An 18527-nucleotide genomic window follows, 5' to 3' on the forward strand; every position below is an offset into this window, starting at 1 on the left:
AAAATTATTAAATATCAAGAAGATGACAATGGAGGAAATTTTCATGACCCTGAATTGGACATACTTTGAAGACCCAATACAAAAAACTCTATATAAGAAAAAATTGATAAACCAGAATTCTTCAACATTCAAAATTTTTATAAATCAGAGGACACTTAAAGAAACCATTAGCAACTTTTGTGTAAACAAATGTCTGTACACCTATGGATAAGTTAAATGTAATATATTCATACAATGTAATATAATTCAGTAACCAAAAAGTATTTAGTACTAACATACTATACTCTGGGTAAATCTCAAAAACATTATAAATGAAAGAAACCAGATACAAAATGATTTTATTTATAAGAAATACCCAGAAATATAAAATCTATATAGGTAGCAGAAATATTAGTAGATGTGTGGGCAGGGTATGATAATAGATTAACTATAAGCAGGCAGCAGTGATGTTTGTTAGAAAATGGAAATATTCTAACACTGGCCTGTGATAATGATTATACAACATTATAAATTTACTAAAAATAATACATAAATTATAACTGGTGACCATGATATATAAATAATAATTCAACACAGTTGTTTTAAAAAAGCAGAGAGGAAAACTTATGATCCAAAAATATGGACTACAAAAGGTGATAAAATCTGTTATTCAGAGATTCTAAGAAAATATAATTCATTTTATTAATAGTTATATCTCATCCTACACTAATTTAGTGAAATACATTACATTTCTCTCTCTGGGGCCCACAGAAGTAATGTGGCTCCAGGAAGACTTAAACACTCACATACACACAGTGAATATACTTATTTCTCAGTTTTTAGAATTAATCAGAAATATGAATTCCGCCAAAAACATAGAGAACATATTAGCACGTCTTTATTTTTCCAATTTTGATCTGGTTGTGATTTTAAGTATTTTAAAGGTTAGTGTCTGCGGGAATATACTTAATGTTCTGTTTAAGTAAGAAGTTGAGTTTCTTCGTTTGTTAAATAAGGATAGTAATAACAAACTTGTAGATGTGGTGTGAGGATTCAAAATACTGTGTACAAAACTATTTGCACATTGTAGGTGGATACCTAGTGCCAACTCATCCTAAATCTGGAGGTGACAATGAAATTTACCTTGGATTTTATTTTGAGTTTTCATTTTCCCCTCAGCATCTTGTCTCCGCTGGAGCGAGGACAGATTTCACTTATCCTTCACACTCTGAACTTGAGTTCAGCAGACTGGAAAGGAGTGCATTGTTTTGGAGGACCCGAGGAGCTGGGATACTCACATGGTTTACTGCAGTCTAGGTAGACGCTTTGAAATTGCTTGGCACACAGTTTTTTCACTTCATAGTCATCAAAGAATCTGCTGATACTCATTGCAAAGTTGTAAGTAGGAAGCACCATTAATACATTATTTACAAAGTTTCTGGTGGAGATGTGAAAGTCAGTCTCTGTAAATAAAAAGATAGATTATTTTCAATTAAATGAAAGTATGGGACCTCCCAAAACAATAAACTCCCTCCAAATGGTTAAACTGTTCAGAGAGTTGCCAGTCTAGTGAATGATCCTAAAGTTGTTCACCTTGATAACTTGTGGTATGGGTTTGTCAATTTACAGAGTTCAAAAGAGAAGCCTTTTCTAACAACATTCCACAGGATCTGTCTTCCTCCCTTGTTTTATCTCTCTTCTTCCTTCCCTCCCCCTTTCTATCCTTCCTCCCCTCTCTTTCCTTCCTCCCTCCCTTTTCCCATTTCCCTCTCTCTCCCACTTCTATTTCTCACATATCCCCTTAATAAAAAAATACTGATTTCCAAAAAGTATAGGTTTTCAGATTGCTTTATATTTTTAATCTTAGGCCCTTCATCCTAATTTATTTAAGTTATTTCCCGGAAAAGGGAGAACTGTGTGTTCTTACCATGGTGTTTTATTATACTGTGAATGACGATACTGAAAATGGTTGAAAAGTAGTTAAACAAAGTAAGCTTGATGTAGGCAGCTGTACTATTAGAAAACAGGAAGCTTCCAAGATACATGAAAGGAACAACACACCAGCCGTACAGCATAAGGATCAACAGTGTGTCTAGAAAGTGGTAATTCACAACAAATGCTTCCACTTCACAGAGTGTGAATACTCCCTGGGTTACAGAGCATAAAGGCAAAAGCAAAGTCAAAGACAGTGTGCAACATCAAGACAGAACACTCAGTCAGGAGAAATACTTCATTAGAACACAGGAAAATTCATAACTTACATCATTTTATTCATGTTTTTAAACCATCTTAGTTTATGAACATGAAGTGAGCTAACTCATTTCTTCCTTAACAGAGAATATTCCAGTCAGCAGAATGACTATATTTTCATTTTTTTCTCTTTGCTACAGTCTTTATTTTATTATTATTATTTTTATTATTATTTTTTCCTCCTAATCAAAGTCAAATAAATTATGTTTGCATTAAGTCAAACTTTCAATTTTCCTAGAAAAAATGACTTAGGAAGTAAATGATTCAAAGTTTTCTTTTTGGCTGCTTCATCACTTCTGTCACTTAAGACTGCATTCTGGTCTGTGATCTGAGCTTGTATCCATCTCAATAACTCAGGGCCTTGATTCTCTATTTTCTTTATTCCATTTGAGAATTAGGGGAGCACAAATTTAGAGTGGCTATATTAAGAAGAGGGAAACTCTAGAGTGATTAAAGAAAATGATTTTCCAAAAATCTTTATGATACTAGTTGATAATTACAGTTTCCCCAAAGATAGCAAGGTTGAACAACAAAGTATTTACTTAGCAGGTTCACTAATAAAAGGAAAGGGTTAAACTAAGAAAACCTTGTTGAGAAGTTTACAAGATCCTTGGAAATAGCCTTAAAGGAAGCATATGAAGATAATAGTGACCATAGGCGAAAAAAAAAAAAAAACTTTACAGCTACAATTGTAGTCTGATTCCCCTTACACCAACTAAGAGGAAATTACACACTTAGTCAGAAATAAATGATGGGCAACCTAGGAGCACCCTAGTTCCAAGCCTACTTCAAAGAAAATTTAGCTGGCACCACGGCTCAATAGGCTAATCCTCCGCCTTGCGGCGCCGGCACACCGGGTTCTAGTCCCGGTCGGGGTACCGGATTCTGTCCCGGTTGCCCCTCTTCCAGGCCAGCTCTCTGCTGTGGCCCGGGAGTGCAGTGGAGGATGGCCCAAGTGCTTGGGCCCTGCACCCCAGGGGAGACCAGGAGAAGGACCTGGCTCCTGCCTTCGGATCAGCATGGTGCGCCGGCCGCAGCGTGCCAGCCGTGGCGGCCATTGGAGGGTGAACCAATGGCAAAAGGAAGACCTTTCTCTCTGTCTCTCTCTCTCACTATCCACTCTGCCTGTCAAAAAAAAAATTTTAGATCTCTACTTGGGGAAATGAAGAGACATACACTGTTATTAGAAAGGGTCTGACTTAATATGGACAAAATGTAAATTTTCCATAAGTTAATATAAACAAAAATAGCAACAGGGTTTTTTGAGAAATAAGATAAGCTGATTCTAAAGTTTACTTGTAAACAAATATGTTAATATAAACAGGACATTATGTGGAAGAGAATGAGGGAATTGAGAAACCTTAACCATAAATATATAACTAAATTTATCATTAAACTACCATAATTAAAACAGATTGATAAGTAGCATATTATAGATATACTAATGGAACAGAATAAACAATATAAAATACACTGAACGCATACTGTTAGTTCAGATACAATAAAAGCAGTGTTTCAACTCCGTGGAAAATAATGTGTTTTTAAAAAGATGTTAGAAAACTAGGTTAGTTCTTTAGGAAAAAAATGTGAATCACTGCTTGGCTCCTTACCTGAAAATAAGTTCATGAATAAGGGGAAATGGAAAAACATGAAACTGGTAAAGTAAGCTGTGACTGATGCATTGTAACCTGAAGGAGAGGAGCTTCCTGATGACTTTCTAGAACTAAACTGTACAATGAGAACAGCTTGATTTTGAGGAATATTTCCAAATTAATATTGAATTAGCTGTCCAATCCTTTGGTTAGGACAGTAATTTTAACACTGACTAGAATTTAAGCTTATCAAAAGACAAGCCTTGTCTGTTTTCCACGTTATATTCATAATGCTAGCATGAGCTCAATGTTTATTGAATATATAACTGACTTTTCTATGTTCAGGAAAGCAGCCTTCCAGATAGAAGGTTCATGTGTCATGAAGAAAGGCTGAATGAGTGGGAAGGCTCACAACTCACTATCACTGAGAACTTTGCTTAAGAGAAACGTTATTTGTTCAGTTTTCCTAAGTCTCATGCATGGATTTATCTACTGAAGGCAGAGGACCTGACTAAACCCTACTATAAATCTCTTGAGGTGGCAGGTGAAGCAAGTGGTGGGGCAGGGAGTTCATTAGGGATTGGAGGCAGCAGCATACCTAGCTTAGCACTTGTCTCGCCTGCATTGTGAATTTGACAGGTAGAGAGAAGGTGCAACAGTGCCTCTGGTCACTAGCATAATGATGCATTTTTGCCTCTTGCTGGATATAAAAGTCCAGTGGGTGGCATTTCACAGAGCCAGAGCAGGGTAGGGGAGTGTCACATTTAAGACAGTAAGTGAATAGTAAAGTCAGAAAAGCAAGTAAAGCCAAGAAGCCATTTGGAGAACCCAAATCTGAGAATCATGAAGGGGAATCTTGGGTGGAAGACAGAGCTACCAGATCAAAGGACAGAGAAGTTCTTATCAAATTCAGTGTAAGAGTTTTAGAGGAAGTTGCAAATATGAGAGCAGCAATAAGTGGGGGACCCAGCACTGCGGCACAGTGGGTTAACACCCTGGCCTGAAGCGCTGGCATCCCATATGGGCACCAGTTTGAGACCTGGCTGCTCCGCTTCCTGTCCAGCTCTCTGCTATAGAAAGCAGTAGAAGATGGCCCAAGTCCTTGGGCCCCTGCACCCATGTAGGAGACCTGGAAGAAGTTCCTGGCTCCTGGCTTCGGATCAGCACAGCTCTGGCCATTGCGGCCATCTGGGGAGTGAACCATTGGATGGAAGACCTCTCTCTCTGCCTCTCCTCTCTCTGTGTAACTCTGACTTTCAAATAAATAAATAAATCTTTAAAAAAAGAAATAAGTGGGAATTATATCGTCTGAGGTTGACTTTGAGTGTATAAATGAAAGGGGCTTTGGAGAAACCCCCATCACGGTTGTGAGGGTGAACTCAGGTAAATAACTAACTTCTCTGTGCCTTAATCAGTTCCCTTGCTTATAATTTCAGATAATTGTGACATCTGAATGGTGTTCCATAAAAACACAAGATAACTAACTTTTTGCATGAGCCATAAATATTGGTATAAGCAATATTAGTATAAATATGATTAACTGATGCTTTTACCTCTTTTTTACTCTCCCTATGTAACTATTGAATGAGAAATGAGAGCTACATATGCCAGCCAAGTTTAAAAGAACCATAGAAACAATGAAACCTTGGAATGGAGAAGAAGACTCACTCAGGGACTGTCTGATTGACTTTAACACTGTACTTGCATGGAGGGGAGATAGTAAAGTAGGAACCATTCATGGGTCAGTCTTCCTAATGCCTATAATGAAATATGTGAAGAGCAGCCCTCTCAAAGAATGGTGGCCTTCCCTTGCCATACTGGTTGACTGGTGGGCTGGGAGCCAAAGGGGCTTGCATTGAGAATACTAGCCACAGCACTGACATGGCAAGACATAGGAACGGCTGCTGTGCACTCTCTAACCCACTCTTAACCTCTGGCTCCCACTGAGCAGCTGTTCTACCTACTGGGATCCTCACTCCATCTCAGAAAAATACTAGGGCAACTATGCAGTAATTACACATTTTACCACGGCTATAGAACCAAATTGATCCTTTTTCCTACCAAAACTAATTTCACAGTTCCACAGAATAGTTTGAATTAGGAATCATAGTTCATTTTTATAATAACAATAAGGCTGTTTTACAATGACCTATTTTTACTTCTGCGTCCATTAGCAAAACAGTGAGTTATTTGAGGCAAGAGAACATATATTATAGTATTTATGTTCTCAGTAAAGAACTTTATCTCCTTAACACATTTATACCTCCTTTAATCAGATAGCTTTTGTGTATCCCTAATTCCCAATATGTATATGAAATTTAGAAAGTTACCACGGCTTATTAATGAGCAAAAACATTGCATTAGAATATACTGTACGGGGGCCAGCGCCATGGCATAGTAGGTTAATCCTCTGCCTGCAGTGCTGGCATCCCATATGGGTGCCAGTTCAAGTCCCGGTTGCTCCTCTTCCAATCCAGCTCTCTGCTATGGCCTGGGAAAGCAGTAGAAGATGATCCAAGTCCTTGGGCCCCTGTACCCACATGGGAGACAGGGAAGAAGCACCTGGCTTCTGGCTTCAGATTGGCATGGTTCTGGCCACTGTGGCCATTTGGGGAGTGAACCAACAGATGGAAGACCTTTCTCTCTGTCTCTCCTTCTCACTGTCTGTAACTCTACCTCTCAAATAAATAAATAAAATCTTTAAGAAAAAGATATTGTACATCCTTTCAAGCTCATTGTCTCTACCCTTCTCCAATGTCTAAAATTCATTACTGAATTAAAAGTAATTCTGCTTTGCAAACCTGGCTAGCTATGAGGATATGAAAATGGGTAGGTGAATGTGAATAGCATCAGGAATCCTTATCTAGGTCTTAAACCTTAACTTTGTCACGTTTCAACTTTACCAGGGGGATCAGCATTGGGAATTAGTGGGTAGTGGTGAGGGACAGATAATAGTCCTTACACTTTCACAGAGTGTTTTCTGCCAATGCAAAATGGTGAGAAAACATAGGAAGCCAATTTAAGACAGATTTTGCAACGAAAAATATTCTTCATGAAAGAGAATGTTTGCATAATGAGGTTTCTACAATATATTCTCTAGTATAACAAGTCAACATAGTTTCAAGTTTTGATGTGTTAATTTTAGGATGCAATTAGTTGAATAGTTTTATTTTTGGCGGGACAACATAAGGAATATGACTCTCCATGAAATTTCAGGTAACACTCACCAGTAGTAAGCAGCAAGGAATGAAGAAACTGATGAGATCCCACAACAAAGCAGAAAGCCAGTAAGTAAGTACATAGACCCCACTCACGAACTGGATGTGCTTTGACTTATTGATTCTCTCAATCACTGTCTGAAGACAAAAGTTACCGACCACAACGGAAATGCCAAAAGCCAAACATAATACTATTTGTAATCCATTTATAGGCCTACAGAAGATGAAATAAAAGTGAAAATGCTGATATCAGTAGATATTTTCAAATGGATTTGTCCAGATAGCAAGGGAACATCTTAAGACTCAATTCCAGTAAAAAGAAAATTATACATACACCATGTTAGAACCATAGATGGGGAGAGGCTGAGGCTTGTTGGAGACTGTAATGGAGGCATTTAAGCCAGAAAGTGACATAAAAAGTATGTTGTCTAACACTGCCAGGGATGTTGCAGCTGAATGGTATGCTTCATTATTGAACAAAATAGTAAGTACTGTTTTATCTTCCTCAACCTTAATGGAGAATGCAATAATGCAGAAGTCATGACACTCTTTACTTTGCATTAAGTAATTATTTACATTACCTAAAATAAAGAAAGAAATCAGTCAATGAGTCAGCATGTAATATATCACCTACTACATATGTTGTAGAGGAAGGATCAAGAACATTTTTGTCACTGCTTTTAAAATTTCCTATATTGGCTATTTCAAATATTTTATCTTTCTACCCCATCACTGATCTCTATAACAATCTCACAGATATAGTCCATAAGCTGATAAAAATTAAAAATTATTGCTATTTTCTTATCTAAAACAGACATGTTTTGTTTTGTTTTTTAAATTATTTTGGTTGCTTAGGTCATTTTCATTTCCATATAAATATTTGGGTCAGTCTGTATGGCACTGAATCTACAAATGTTGGAGGAACTACTATCCTAACAATATTCAGTCTTCTAATCCATGACACAAAATGTCTCTCCATGTATAGAGATTTGTTCAATTTTCCTCAACAATATTTTGTGTACAAGTCTTTCATTTCTTTTCTTAAATTCATTCATGTATTCTTCCATTTGATGCTTTTGTGAATTTTTGTCACCTGTGTTTTCTTTCCCCAGGAACTTGTCCATTTCATTTAAGTAGGACTGTATAAAAATCATGACTGAAAACTTTTGGAGTGTTTCTTTCATTTACATTTAATGTAACTATTGATGTGGTAGGATTTATATCTTCCATTTTGCCATTTGGTTTCCATGTGTCTTATTTCCTTTTGGTGCCTGTTTGTTTATCCATGCCTTTTTGTTTTAAATATGTACTTTAGACTTTACTGTTTTAAGTTCTTTGTTGTTGCTGTTTGACTATTTAAAATTTTTATTTATTTGGAATGTGGGTAGAAAGACATCAAACTTCCATCTGTGGGTTCACTCCCTAAGTAAGTTCCGGCAATAGCTGGAGCTGGGCCAGCCATCAGCCAGGGGGGCCAGGAACTTTATCTGGGTTTCCCACACAGTGGGGAGGTCCCAAGTACTTGGACCATCATCAGCTGCCACCCTGTGCATCAGAAGAAAGTTGGTTCAGAAGCAGAGGAGCTGGAATTTAAACTGGCTCTCTCATATGGGAATTGGCATCACAAGTGGTGGCTTAACCCAATGGTTGCCATTTTTCCTTTAATTCTTTAAACATATTTCCTTTAGTATTTTGAAAATATTTCTAATAGCTGATAATTTGGTGACCAGCAAAACAATTTCCTTAAATACTTCGAGCCTGAAAATCTTCCATACTTTGCCAAGTAGATCTTTACATGAAGGCAAACCTTCAAATTTCATGCAGTTTACAAGTCAGCTTCAACTTTCACTTTCTGCTTGTACAGGCCTTTTTTTTATGAATTGTTTATTTTATTTGAAAGTCAGAGTTACATACAGAGAGAAGGAGAGGCAGAGAGAGAGAGAGAGAAAGGGAGAGGTCTTTTGTCCATTGGTTCACTCCCCAATTGGCTGCAACCACTGGGGTTGTGCCGATCCGAAGGCAGGAGCCATGAGCTTCTTCTGGGTCTCACATGCAGGTGCAGGGGCCCAAGCACTTGGGCCATCTGCTGCTGCTTTCCCAGACCACAGCAGAGAGCTGGATTGGAAGCGGAGCAGCCAGGACTCGAACTGGCATCCATATTGGATGCTGGCGCTGCAGATGGTGGTTTTACCTGCTATGCCACAGTGCTGGCCCCTTGTACAGGTCTTTAACTTCAACCAGAGGTGAATGACTCTGAGCTTTCTCCTTCCCCAGTATATTTTTAGCTATGTACACTGCAATTCTAAACCATCTAGACCCCTTACAACATAAGAACTTTTCATTTTTATTTTTTTAAAGAATTATTTTTTATTTATTTGAAAGGCAGAGTTAGAGACAGACAGAGGTCTTCCATCTGCTGGTTCATTCTCCAAATGGCTGTAATGACTGGGGCTGGGCCAGGTCAAATCCAGGAGTCCAGAGCTTCTTCCACGTTTCCCACTTGGGTGCTGGGCTCAAGGACTTGGGCCATCTTCTACTGCTTTCCCGGGTGCCTCAGCAGGGAGCTGGATTTGGAGTGGTGCAGCCAGGATTTGAACTGGAGCCCACGTGGGATGCTGGCACCTCAGGTGCAAGCCTAACCTACTATGCCAGAATGCTGGTTCCAACATAAGACCCTTCAGATGGAATCCTTTTTAACTTTTGGCCAGGCATATATATTTTGCCCAACTGAAATAATAGCTTTAGCCAGGTGTGATGTTACCAGCAGATTGCTTTTGTTTTTAGTAATATTATGGGCACAGAGATTTTTTTTTGACAGAGCTGTGTTGAAATCCAGTAATAACAATGCCTTAGGAATGGAGTCTGACAGTGGGCTGTTAGTTGACACTGTTTTAGAGATGGGGCTTCCAACAGATCTCCAGAGAGGTCAGTCCTTTCTGTAAACTGCAAGGCTGCTGGCTTTTCATGGATACCTTACCACTGAGTTTAGAAGAAAGGGTGACAGGAATAACTTTCAGTTAAAATGTTGCAGACCTTATTTTAATGAAATTGAATTTTTATTTTAATGAATTCACAGCCAGACCAAATTTATTCAAAGAAAATTAACTTGCAGAGGTCAACCAACTGCCAGTGTGCACACAGACCAATCATGTGGCAGAAGGCCCAGAACCCAGCAGGCTGGGCCTTTTTACATCTTAGGTGGGCTGTAAGAACTTTTGAAACACGTTAATTATACATGCCAGCTCACAGAAACTATCTCCATTCAAATTTTTATGTGCATGGTCATCTAGAATTTCACTGCTTCATGTGGAGGAAAATAGATCTAACAAACAGATTAAATATACAGGGTCAAAAACAAAGGACAGAGTCACCATTGGGGGATATAAGGTGCTGTCCAAAGGAGGAAGGAGTTTTCCCATGGAGAGGGAAACAGAAACTGACAGGAGGGGTTTGATAATATTCAGGTGGGCATTAAGGCCTGGCCAGGTATATTGAGGCCCAGTTCTAGCTATCTCTTCACATGTGATACTGGGAGAGACATCATAATGGAGGTGTGAACTTATTGACTTCCATTACCTAGCTGGCCTGGGAGGAGAGCTGGCCTGAATATGTTAGTTTTTAATAGGTAGCTCTGCCTGAAATGTTATTGACCTTAGAGGCTGTCCCCTCAACAGCAGCGGTTACTTTGAAGCTGCGCAGAGTGAAGGGATTTTTTCAGTTTAGGGAGGACCAACAGAGTCTGCAGCTCTGACCCAGGGGGTCCTTCAAGCCCCAGGGCAGTTCAGTTTCCAGTGGTCTTGCTCTTGGCACGGAAGACAAGGTTCTTCAGGAGCCGGATTCTGTCACGACAAAATGCTTGAATTTTAAAACTGTTGTGCAACTGTTTTGCTGCTTTCATGGGAGAATGGGTTAATTCCATGTTTTCAGAAGTTCACATCCTACATCTCTGGGTGCTGTGTAATTTGTTACACAGCAATAGATAAATAATAAGCTACTGAAAGGGTTTTTAGCATTAATAGATAATACAAAGAGAATGTATTTTGTATGGTTTTTACTAGCATTATGTATTGAAAATTATAAATTATTTACAGTTATTTATAATATCTTCAAAGATTTAGTTCTAATGAGTGAGCTTACTAAGTCTTCAGCCACTTGTTTTTAGAATGGCCAAAATAATAAAGGACAGCTTTCAGGTCTTGGAATCAACATTTTACCTGTGAGTTCAGAGAAATATCAGTATTCCGGTTAGAATAAAAGTTCTATGCTGTCACAACAATATAGTATTTTGGTTCTGAAAGGTAATGCAATTAGCCGAAAGACCTCCTACAGTCAAACCATGTCCATTAATTATTGACTTTTGTTGCCAATTATCTTAAATTGTATATTTTTCTTCTGATTTTAACTGCCTCTGTAATACTGGTAATTAGTAGGAAAATAAACAAATGAGTAACTAAAAACCAAAGTCCTTTCTTCCAAGATATACAAAATAGTCTTCTTATACCCCTCTATGGATCTTACCTGGTATTTCCCGTAGTTCTTGATTCTTAGACTTTAGAAAAATCTCAAGGTTCTTTATGAGTTTCATAGCCAAATCAGAATTTCCTGAAATTGAGTAAGGCACAGTGGTTTGACCATATTGACTCAAATCCATTTTCCTGGCAGGTACATCACCATGACCTAAATCCAGACTTATTAAGAGATACGTAGTGACAACTGAAATTACTATTATCTGTAGCAACATCAACTTCCAGTTCCGCAAACTGAATAGTGCCCTTTTTATAAACATGGAACAAAATTGCTGGAAGTAAAGTGGAAACTAAAAGAGAGGGAAACAACATTACATTACATTACATTAGTGACCCAAGTAGGATATTCATGCTGAAGCCTATTAATATAAATCCTTAAAAATAACATGGTGAAAATATACACATATAAAACAAATGTATGCTTTGAAATGAGCCCAAGAAAATAACAATTTTTTTTTGACAGGCAGAGTTAGACAGTGAGAGAGAGACAGACAGAAAGGTCTTCCCCAAATGGCTGCTACGGCCAGCGCTCTGTGCCGATCCGAAGCCAGGAGCCAGGTGCCTCCTCCTGGTCTCCTATGCGGGTGCAGGTCCCAAGCACTTGGGCCATTCTCCACTGCCCTCCAAGGCCACAGCAGAGAGCTGGACTGGAAGAGGAGCAACCTGGACAGAATCCGGGGCTCGAGCTGGGACTAGAACCTGGGGTGCTGGTGCCGCAGGTGGAGGATTAGCCTAGTGAGCTGTGGTGCCAGCCAACAATTTTTAAAGTATTTTATTTGAAAGGAGTAATTACAGTAATATATATATATTTTTCAAAAAAGATTTATTTATTTATTTGAAAGACGTAGTTACAGAGAGGCAGAGGCAGAGGCGCAGAGAGAGAGCGAGAGAGCGAGAGCGAGAGAGCGAGAGAGCGAGAGAGAGATCAATCTTCCATCTACTGGTTCACTCCCAACATGGCCATAATGGCTGGAGCTGAGCCAATCTGAAGCCAGGAGCCAGGATCTTCTTCTGGGTCTCCCATGTGTGTACAGGGATACAAGCACTTTGACCATCTTTTACTGCTTTCCCAGGTGCATTAGCAGGGAGCTGGATCATAAGTGGAGCAGTCAGGACTCAAACTGGTGCCCGTACTGGATGCTGGCACTGCAGGTGGCAGCTTAACCTCTTATGCCAAAACATCAGCCTCTTAACAAAATATTTTATTTGTTTAAGGTATTAAGTAAAAGGGTTAAGACCTGGCTCCTGATATAATTCTACTGAAAATCTTAAGAAAATGATTTTCTTCATGAAAATATTATAGTATTCCTGATTAGAAAACCAAAATTATATCTATTATTCAGTATTAAAACATAATCTTTCTATTTTCTCTGCTGTATGAGGAAAACATCTTATATAAATATGTTTTGCATGATTACTCTAGTTTATATAAAGTGAGCAAATGTCCTTACTTTGATCAACAAATGTCTTCTGAGTACAATACTCATAACTATTGGTCTTGTCAGAACTGAACATAAAGTAAATTTATAAGGAGAACCTTCAAAGTTATTCTGAGAAGTGACAATAACGAGAGTACACATTGAATTAAGACTTCAATTAACAATTAAATTAACTAAACTATATTTTAAAAAATGAGAGTAGCTACTGTGATCTTTATCTAGAATCTATTTCTCCTGTATCAGGTTAATAGAGTTATAGTACTAACCAGTCCATCTGGTTAGCTAAACTTCAAAGATTTTTTAAGACTTAGACATAAACATGTGAACATCTTATACCCCAATCAAACACATTAGGTTTATGATTCTAGCGAATATGCTTACCCCAGTATTAAATTTAATGTTAGCAATTTCATTCAAACTGGAAGAAAGTGGTCTCTCATAATCTATTGGCATATCCATACTCTGCTTCTTGTCTCGTTTTATGTTTTGGGTTTTCAAATAAGGGGAGTGGATAGCATGAATATTCCATTCGGATGCTGCCAGTTTATTGGCCCTGTACACACACACATGTACACAAAAAAGCAGAAAGCAGTTTGTTTTAACCATATCCTCAAACTATTTCTTGAAGATTGTTGAGATTTCATATTTGGAAGACTAATGCATCTTTCTCATTGGACAGAAAAGCACTGTATAGAAGCAGTCTGGTAACAGTAGTTCTCAAGAAACAAGTCTGAGAAGTACTGCCAATCAGTGGTAAGGTTTCTATCACTGCAATGCAGCATGAGAAAACAATGATAATATATGGTGTTTCATTAACCTGAACTTACTCAAGTTAAATGATTCTCATTTAATTAAAGATAAGTTTCTTTTTTGGGAGATAACATGTTTTTCTTATTTTATAAAATGATGAGAACAATGGAATAGTAAATTTAAAAAAAAAGGTCTTCACATCTTCCATTACTGCCTGCATTTGAGGCTGGATCTTTGAGTGTGGATATTTGAGAATGAATAGATATACATAATTCATTACAATCTAAGGAGAGAAATGCTGAGTACAATATTAGAAGAAAAAAGATGACAATATAGTGGGAGAGTGGAAAAATTAATTTTATCAGTAGAAGTGGAAAAACACTTGGTGGAAAATACAGTTATTTAAAAGGTATATTCTAAAACACAGAGATATCAAAATCATTTAAACACTTTCCTGATGGTAGTTATATGGAATACAACATTGTGGGGAGCAATCCGGACTAGACTAAGTTACTGGAATTAAGACTTATTCTATGCATCTGCTCTCCCACAATATGGCGCTGGGAGAGGAGAAAACAGCTTCTACGCAGCTGCCTCCAGTTCAGCCAATAAACTGTAGGACCTGCTCCTGATTGGAGGAGAGCAGCGTACTCGGCGTGTGGGCAGCCGAGTTGGGATTGGCGGAGGAGGACTATAAAGGAGGAAAGAGACGGCATGCACCAGGAACATCTAAGGGGAACATCTAAGGGGAACACCTGTGCAGCCCCCGAGAGAGCCGGCCGGCGGTGTGCTGCTCCCCTGCGGAAGTGGGGAAAGTGGCCAGGGGGAACCGCCCTTCCACGGAGGTGGAAGGGACAGTAGCCAACCCGGGAAGAACCAGCAGCAAACCCGGGGAGGGCCGAGCAGACGAAAGAACAGCGCAGGGTTCTGTGTCGTTCCTCCACGAAGAGGGGGAGCGACAAACATGAGTTATCTTTTGGCTATAATGGATAATATTGCTATGAATATGTGTGTACAAATATCTCTTTTGACAACCTGCTTTTACTTATTAAAAAATTTAACCAAGGACATCAAAGATCACGATGGTAAAAATTACAAGACATTAAAGAAAGAAGTAGAAGAAGACACACAAAAAAAATGGAAAAATCTTCTATGTTCATGGATTGCAAGAATCAATATTATCAAGATGTCCATACTACCAAAAGCAATTTACAGATTCAATGAGATCCCAATCAAAATATCAACAATATTCTTCTCAGATCTAGAAAAAATTATGCTGAAATATGGAAATACAGGAGACTCCAAATAGCTAAAGTAATCTTATTCAACAAAAACAAAGCTGGAGGCATCACAATGCCAGATTTCAAGACATACAACAGGGCAGTTATCATTAAAACAGCCTGGTACTGGCACAAAAACAGATGGGTAGACCAATGGAACAGAATATAAACTCCAGAAATCAGTCCACACATCTACAACCAACTTATCTTTGACAAAAGAGCCAAATCAACCCCTGAAGCAAGCACAGTCTCTTCAGCAAATGTTTCTGGGAAAACTGGATCTCTGCATGCAGAAGTATGAAGCAAGACCCCTACCTTACAGCTTTCACAAAAGTCCACTCCAAATGGATGAAAAACCTAAATCTAAGACCTGATACCATCAAATTATTAGAGAACATTGGGGAAACCTGATAAGACACTGGCATAGGCAGAGACTTCTTGGAATAGACCCCAGAAGCACAAGCAATCAAAGTCAAAATTGAGAAATGGGATTACACCAAATTGAGAAGCTTCTGTACTGCAAAAAGAAACACTCAGCAAAGTGAAGTGGCAACCAACAGAATGGGAGAAAATATTTACAAACTATGCAACTGATAAAGGATTAATATCCAGAATCTATAAAGGGTTTGAGAAACTCAACAACAAAACAAACAATCTAGTTAAAAAGTAGGCAAAGAACTTGAACAGGCATTTTTCTTTTTCAGCTTTTTTTAAAAAATTTATTTGGAAGGCAGAGCTACAGAAAGGCAGAGGTAGAGACAGACAGGGAGGTCTTCCATCCACTGGTTCACTCCCCAAATGGCTGCAGTGGCTGGAGTTGGGCCGATCTGAAACCAAGTCTAATTCCAGATCTCCCACATAGGTGCAATGGCCCACATCGGGCCATCTTTCACTGCTTTCCCAGGCATATTAGCAGGGAGCTGGCTAGAAGGTGGAGCAGCCAGGATATGAACTGGTGCCCATATGAGAGGCTGGCAATACAGGTGGTGGCTTTACCTTCTGTACCATAGCACCTGCCCAAAAAGGCATTTTTCTTTTTTCTTTTTTTTTATCTTTTATTTAATGACTATAAATTTCCAAAGTATGACTCATGGGTTACAATGGCTTCCCCCCCCCCATACCGTCCCTCCCACCCACAACCCTCCCCTTTCCCACTCCCTCTCCGCTTCCATTCACATCAAGATTCATTTTCGATTATCTTAATATACAGAAGATCAGCTTAGTATACCTTAAGTAAGGATTTCAACAGTTTGCTCCCACACAGAAACATAAAGTGAAAAATAATAGATGATTTTTTTTAAATGATGATGAAATCAGATCAGACCTATTGTCATGTTTAATCCCAGTGAGAGTCAAGTTGGGAATTGATAATTTCTTTTTTTTTTTTTTTTACAGAAGATCAGTTTAGTGTACATTAAGTAAAGATTTCAATCGTTTGCACCCCCATAGAAACACAAAGTGAAATATACTGTTTGAGTACTCGTTATAGCATTAAGCCTCAATGTACAGCACATTAAGGACAGAGCTCCTACATGAGGAGTAAGTGCACAGTGACTCCTGTTGTTGACTTTACAAATTGACACTCCTGTTTATGGCATCAGTAATCTCCCTATGCACCAGTCATGAGTTTCCAAGGCTATGGAAGCCCCTTGAGTTCTCCGACTCTTATCTTGTTTAGACACGGTCATAGTCAAAGTGGAGGTTCTCTCCTCCCTTCAGAGAAAGGCACCTCCCTCTTTGAAGACCTGTTCTTTCCACTGGGATCTCACTCACAGAGATCTTTTTGCCAGAGTGTCTTGGCTTTCCATGCCTGAAATACTCTCATGGGCTTTTCAGCCAGATCCGAGTGCCTCAAAAAGGCATTTTTCAAAAGAGGAAATCCAAATGGCCAACAGAAACTTGAGAAAAAGCACAGGATCACCAGTCATCAGGAAAATACAAATCAAAACCACAATGAGGTTTCACCTCACCCCAGTTAGAATGGCTTTCATACAGAAATCAACAAACAACAAATGCTGGCAAGGATGTTGGGAAAAGGCTTCCCTAATCTGTTGGTGGAAATGTAATGTGGTAGTCACTGTGGAAGATAGTATGGGGATACCTCAGAAATCTGAATATAGACCTGCCATATGACCCAGCCATCCCACTCCTGGGAATTTATCCAAGGGAAATGAAATTAGCATATTAAAGAGTTATCTGGGGCTGGTGCTGTGGCATGGCGGATAAAGCCGCCACCTGCAGTGCTGACATCCCATATGGGTGCCGGTTGGAGTCCCAGCAGCTCCACTTCTGATCTGGCTCTACTGCTATGGCCTGGGAAAATAGTGTAAGATAGCCCAAGTCCTTGGGCCCCTGCACCCTCGTGGGATACCCAGAAGAGGCTCCTGGCTCCTGGCTTTGGATCGGCACAGCTCCGGCCATTGTGGCCATCTGGGGAGTGAACCAGCGGATGGAAGACCTCTCTCTCTGCCTCTCCTTCTTTCTCTGTGTAACTCTTTCAAGTAAATAAATAAATATTTTTAAAAAAGAGTCATCTGTACCCCCATGTTTAATGCAGCTCAATTTACAATAGCTAAGATATGAAATAAACCTAGATGTCCATCAACTGAAGACTGGATAAAGAAATTATGGGACATGTACATCGTGGAATACTACACAACGGAAAAAGAAAAATGAAATCTGGTCATTTACAACAAAATGGATGCAACAGGAAAACATTATACTTAGTGAAATAAGTCAGTCCCCAAGAGACAAACACCATACGTTCTCCCTGATCTGCGGCAACTAATAGAGTACCTAAAAAGTAATCTATAGAAGTAAAATTGACACTTCAAGATGTGATAATTTTGAACAGCCTTTGTCGTGACTGTTGAGAACAGTTTCTTTTTTTATAACATTCATTGAAATCTTTGCTTATAGTGTTAATTTTTAATTTTATTTATTTTTAACTTTTATTTAATAAATATAAATTTCCAAAGTACAACTTTTTGATTATAGCAGCTACTTCCCTCCATAACCACCCTCCCACCCGCAACCATCCCATCTCCCACTCCTTCTCCCATCCCATTCTTCATCAAGATTCATTTTTAATTATCTTTATATATAGAAGATCAACTTAGTATATACTAAGTAAATATTTCAACAGTTTGCACCCACACAGAAACACAAAGTATAAAGTACTGTTTGAGTACTAGTTATACCGTTGATTAACATAGTACCACACATTAAGGACAGAGATCCTACATGGGGAGTAAGTGCACAGTGACTCCTGCTGTTGATTTAACAATTGACACTCTTATTTATGACATCAGTAATCATCCTAGGCTCTTTTCATGAGCTGCCAAGGCTATGAAAGCCTCTTGAGTTTGCCAACTCTGATCTTATTTAGACAAGGCCATAGTCAAAGTGGAAGCTCTCTTCTCCCTTCAGAGAAAGGTGCCTCCTTCTTTGATGGCCCATTCTTTCCACTGGGATCTCACTCACAGAGATCTTT

At 38.8% G+C, this 18527-nt stretch overlaps 1 protein-coding gene across 1 annotated transcript in view; it reads right to left on the reverse strand.

Annotated features, from left to right (window-relative positions):
* LOC100353262 (phospholipid-transporting ATPase ABCA3) overlaps positions 1–18527 on the reverse strand; it is a 219121-nt gene that overhangs the window by 40905 nt on the left and 159689 nt on the right. The window contains exons 18-23 of the mRNA XM_089321567.1: positions 13386–13557; positions 11558–11855; positions 7374–7620; positions 7049–7253; positions 1907–2126; positions 1278–1442 (exon numbers count right to left, since the gene is read on the reverse strand). Coding sequence (XP_089177693.1) covers positions 1278–1442; positions 1907–2126; positions 7049–7253; positions 7374–7620; positions 11558–11855; positions 13386–13557 — 1307 coding nt within the window. The remainder of the gene's footprint in view (positions 1–1277; positions 1443–1906; positions 2127–7048; positions 7254–7373; positions 7621–11557; positions 11856–13385; positions 13558–18527) is intronic.

Source organism: Oryctolagus cuniculus, chromosome 19 (genome assembly GCF_051225735.1).
Source record: "Oryctolagus cuniculus isolate XC-2025 breed Fujian yellow rabbit chromosome 19, ASM5122573v1, whole genome shotgun sequence".
NCBI lineage: Eukaryota > Metazoa > Chordata > Mammalia > Lagomorpha > Leporidae > Oryctolagus > Oryctolagus cuniculus.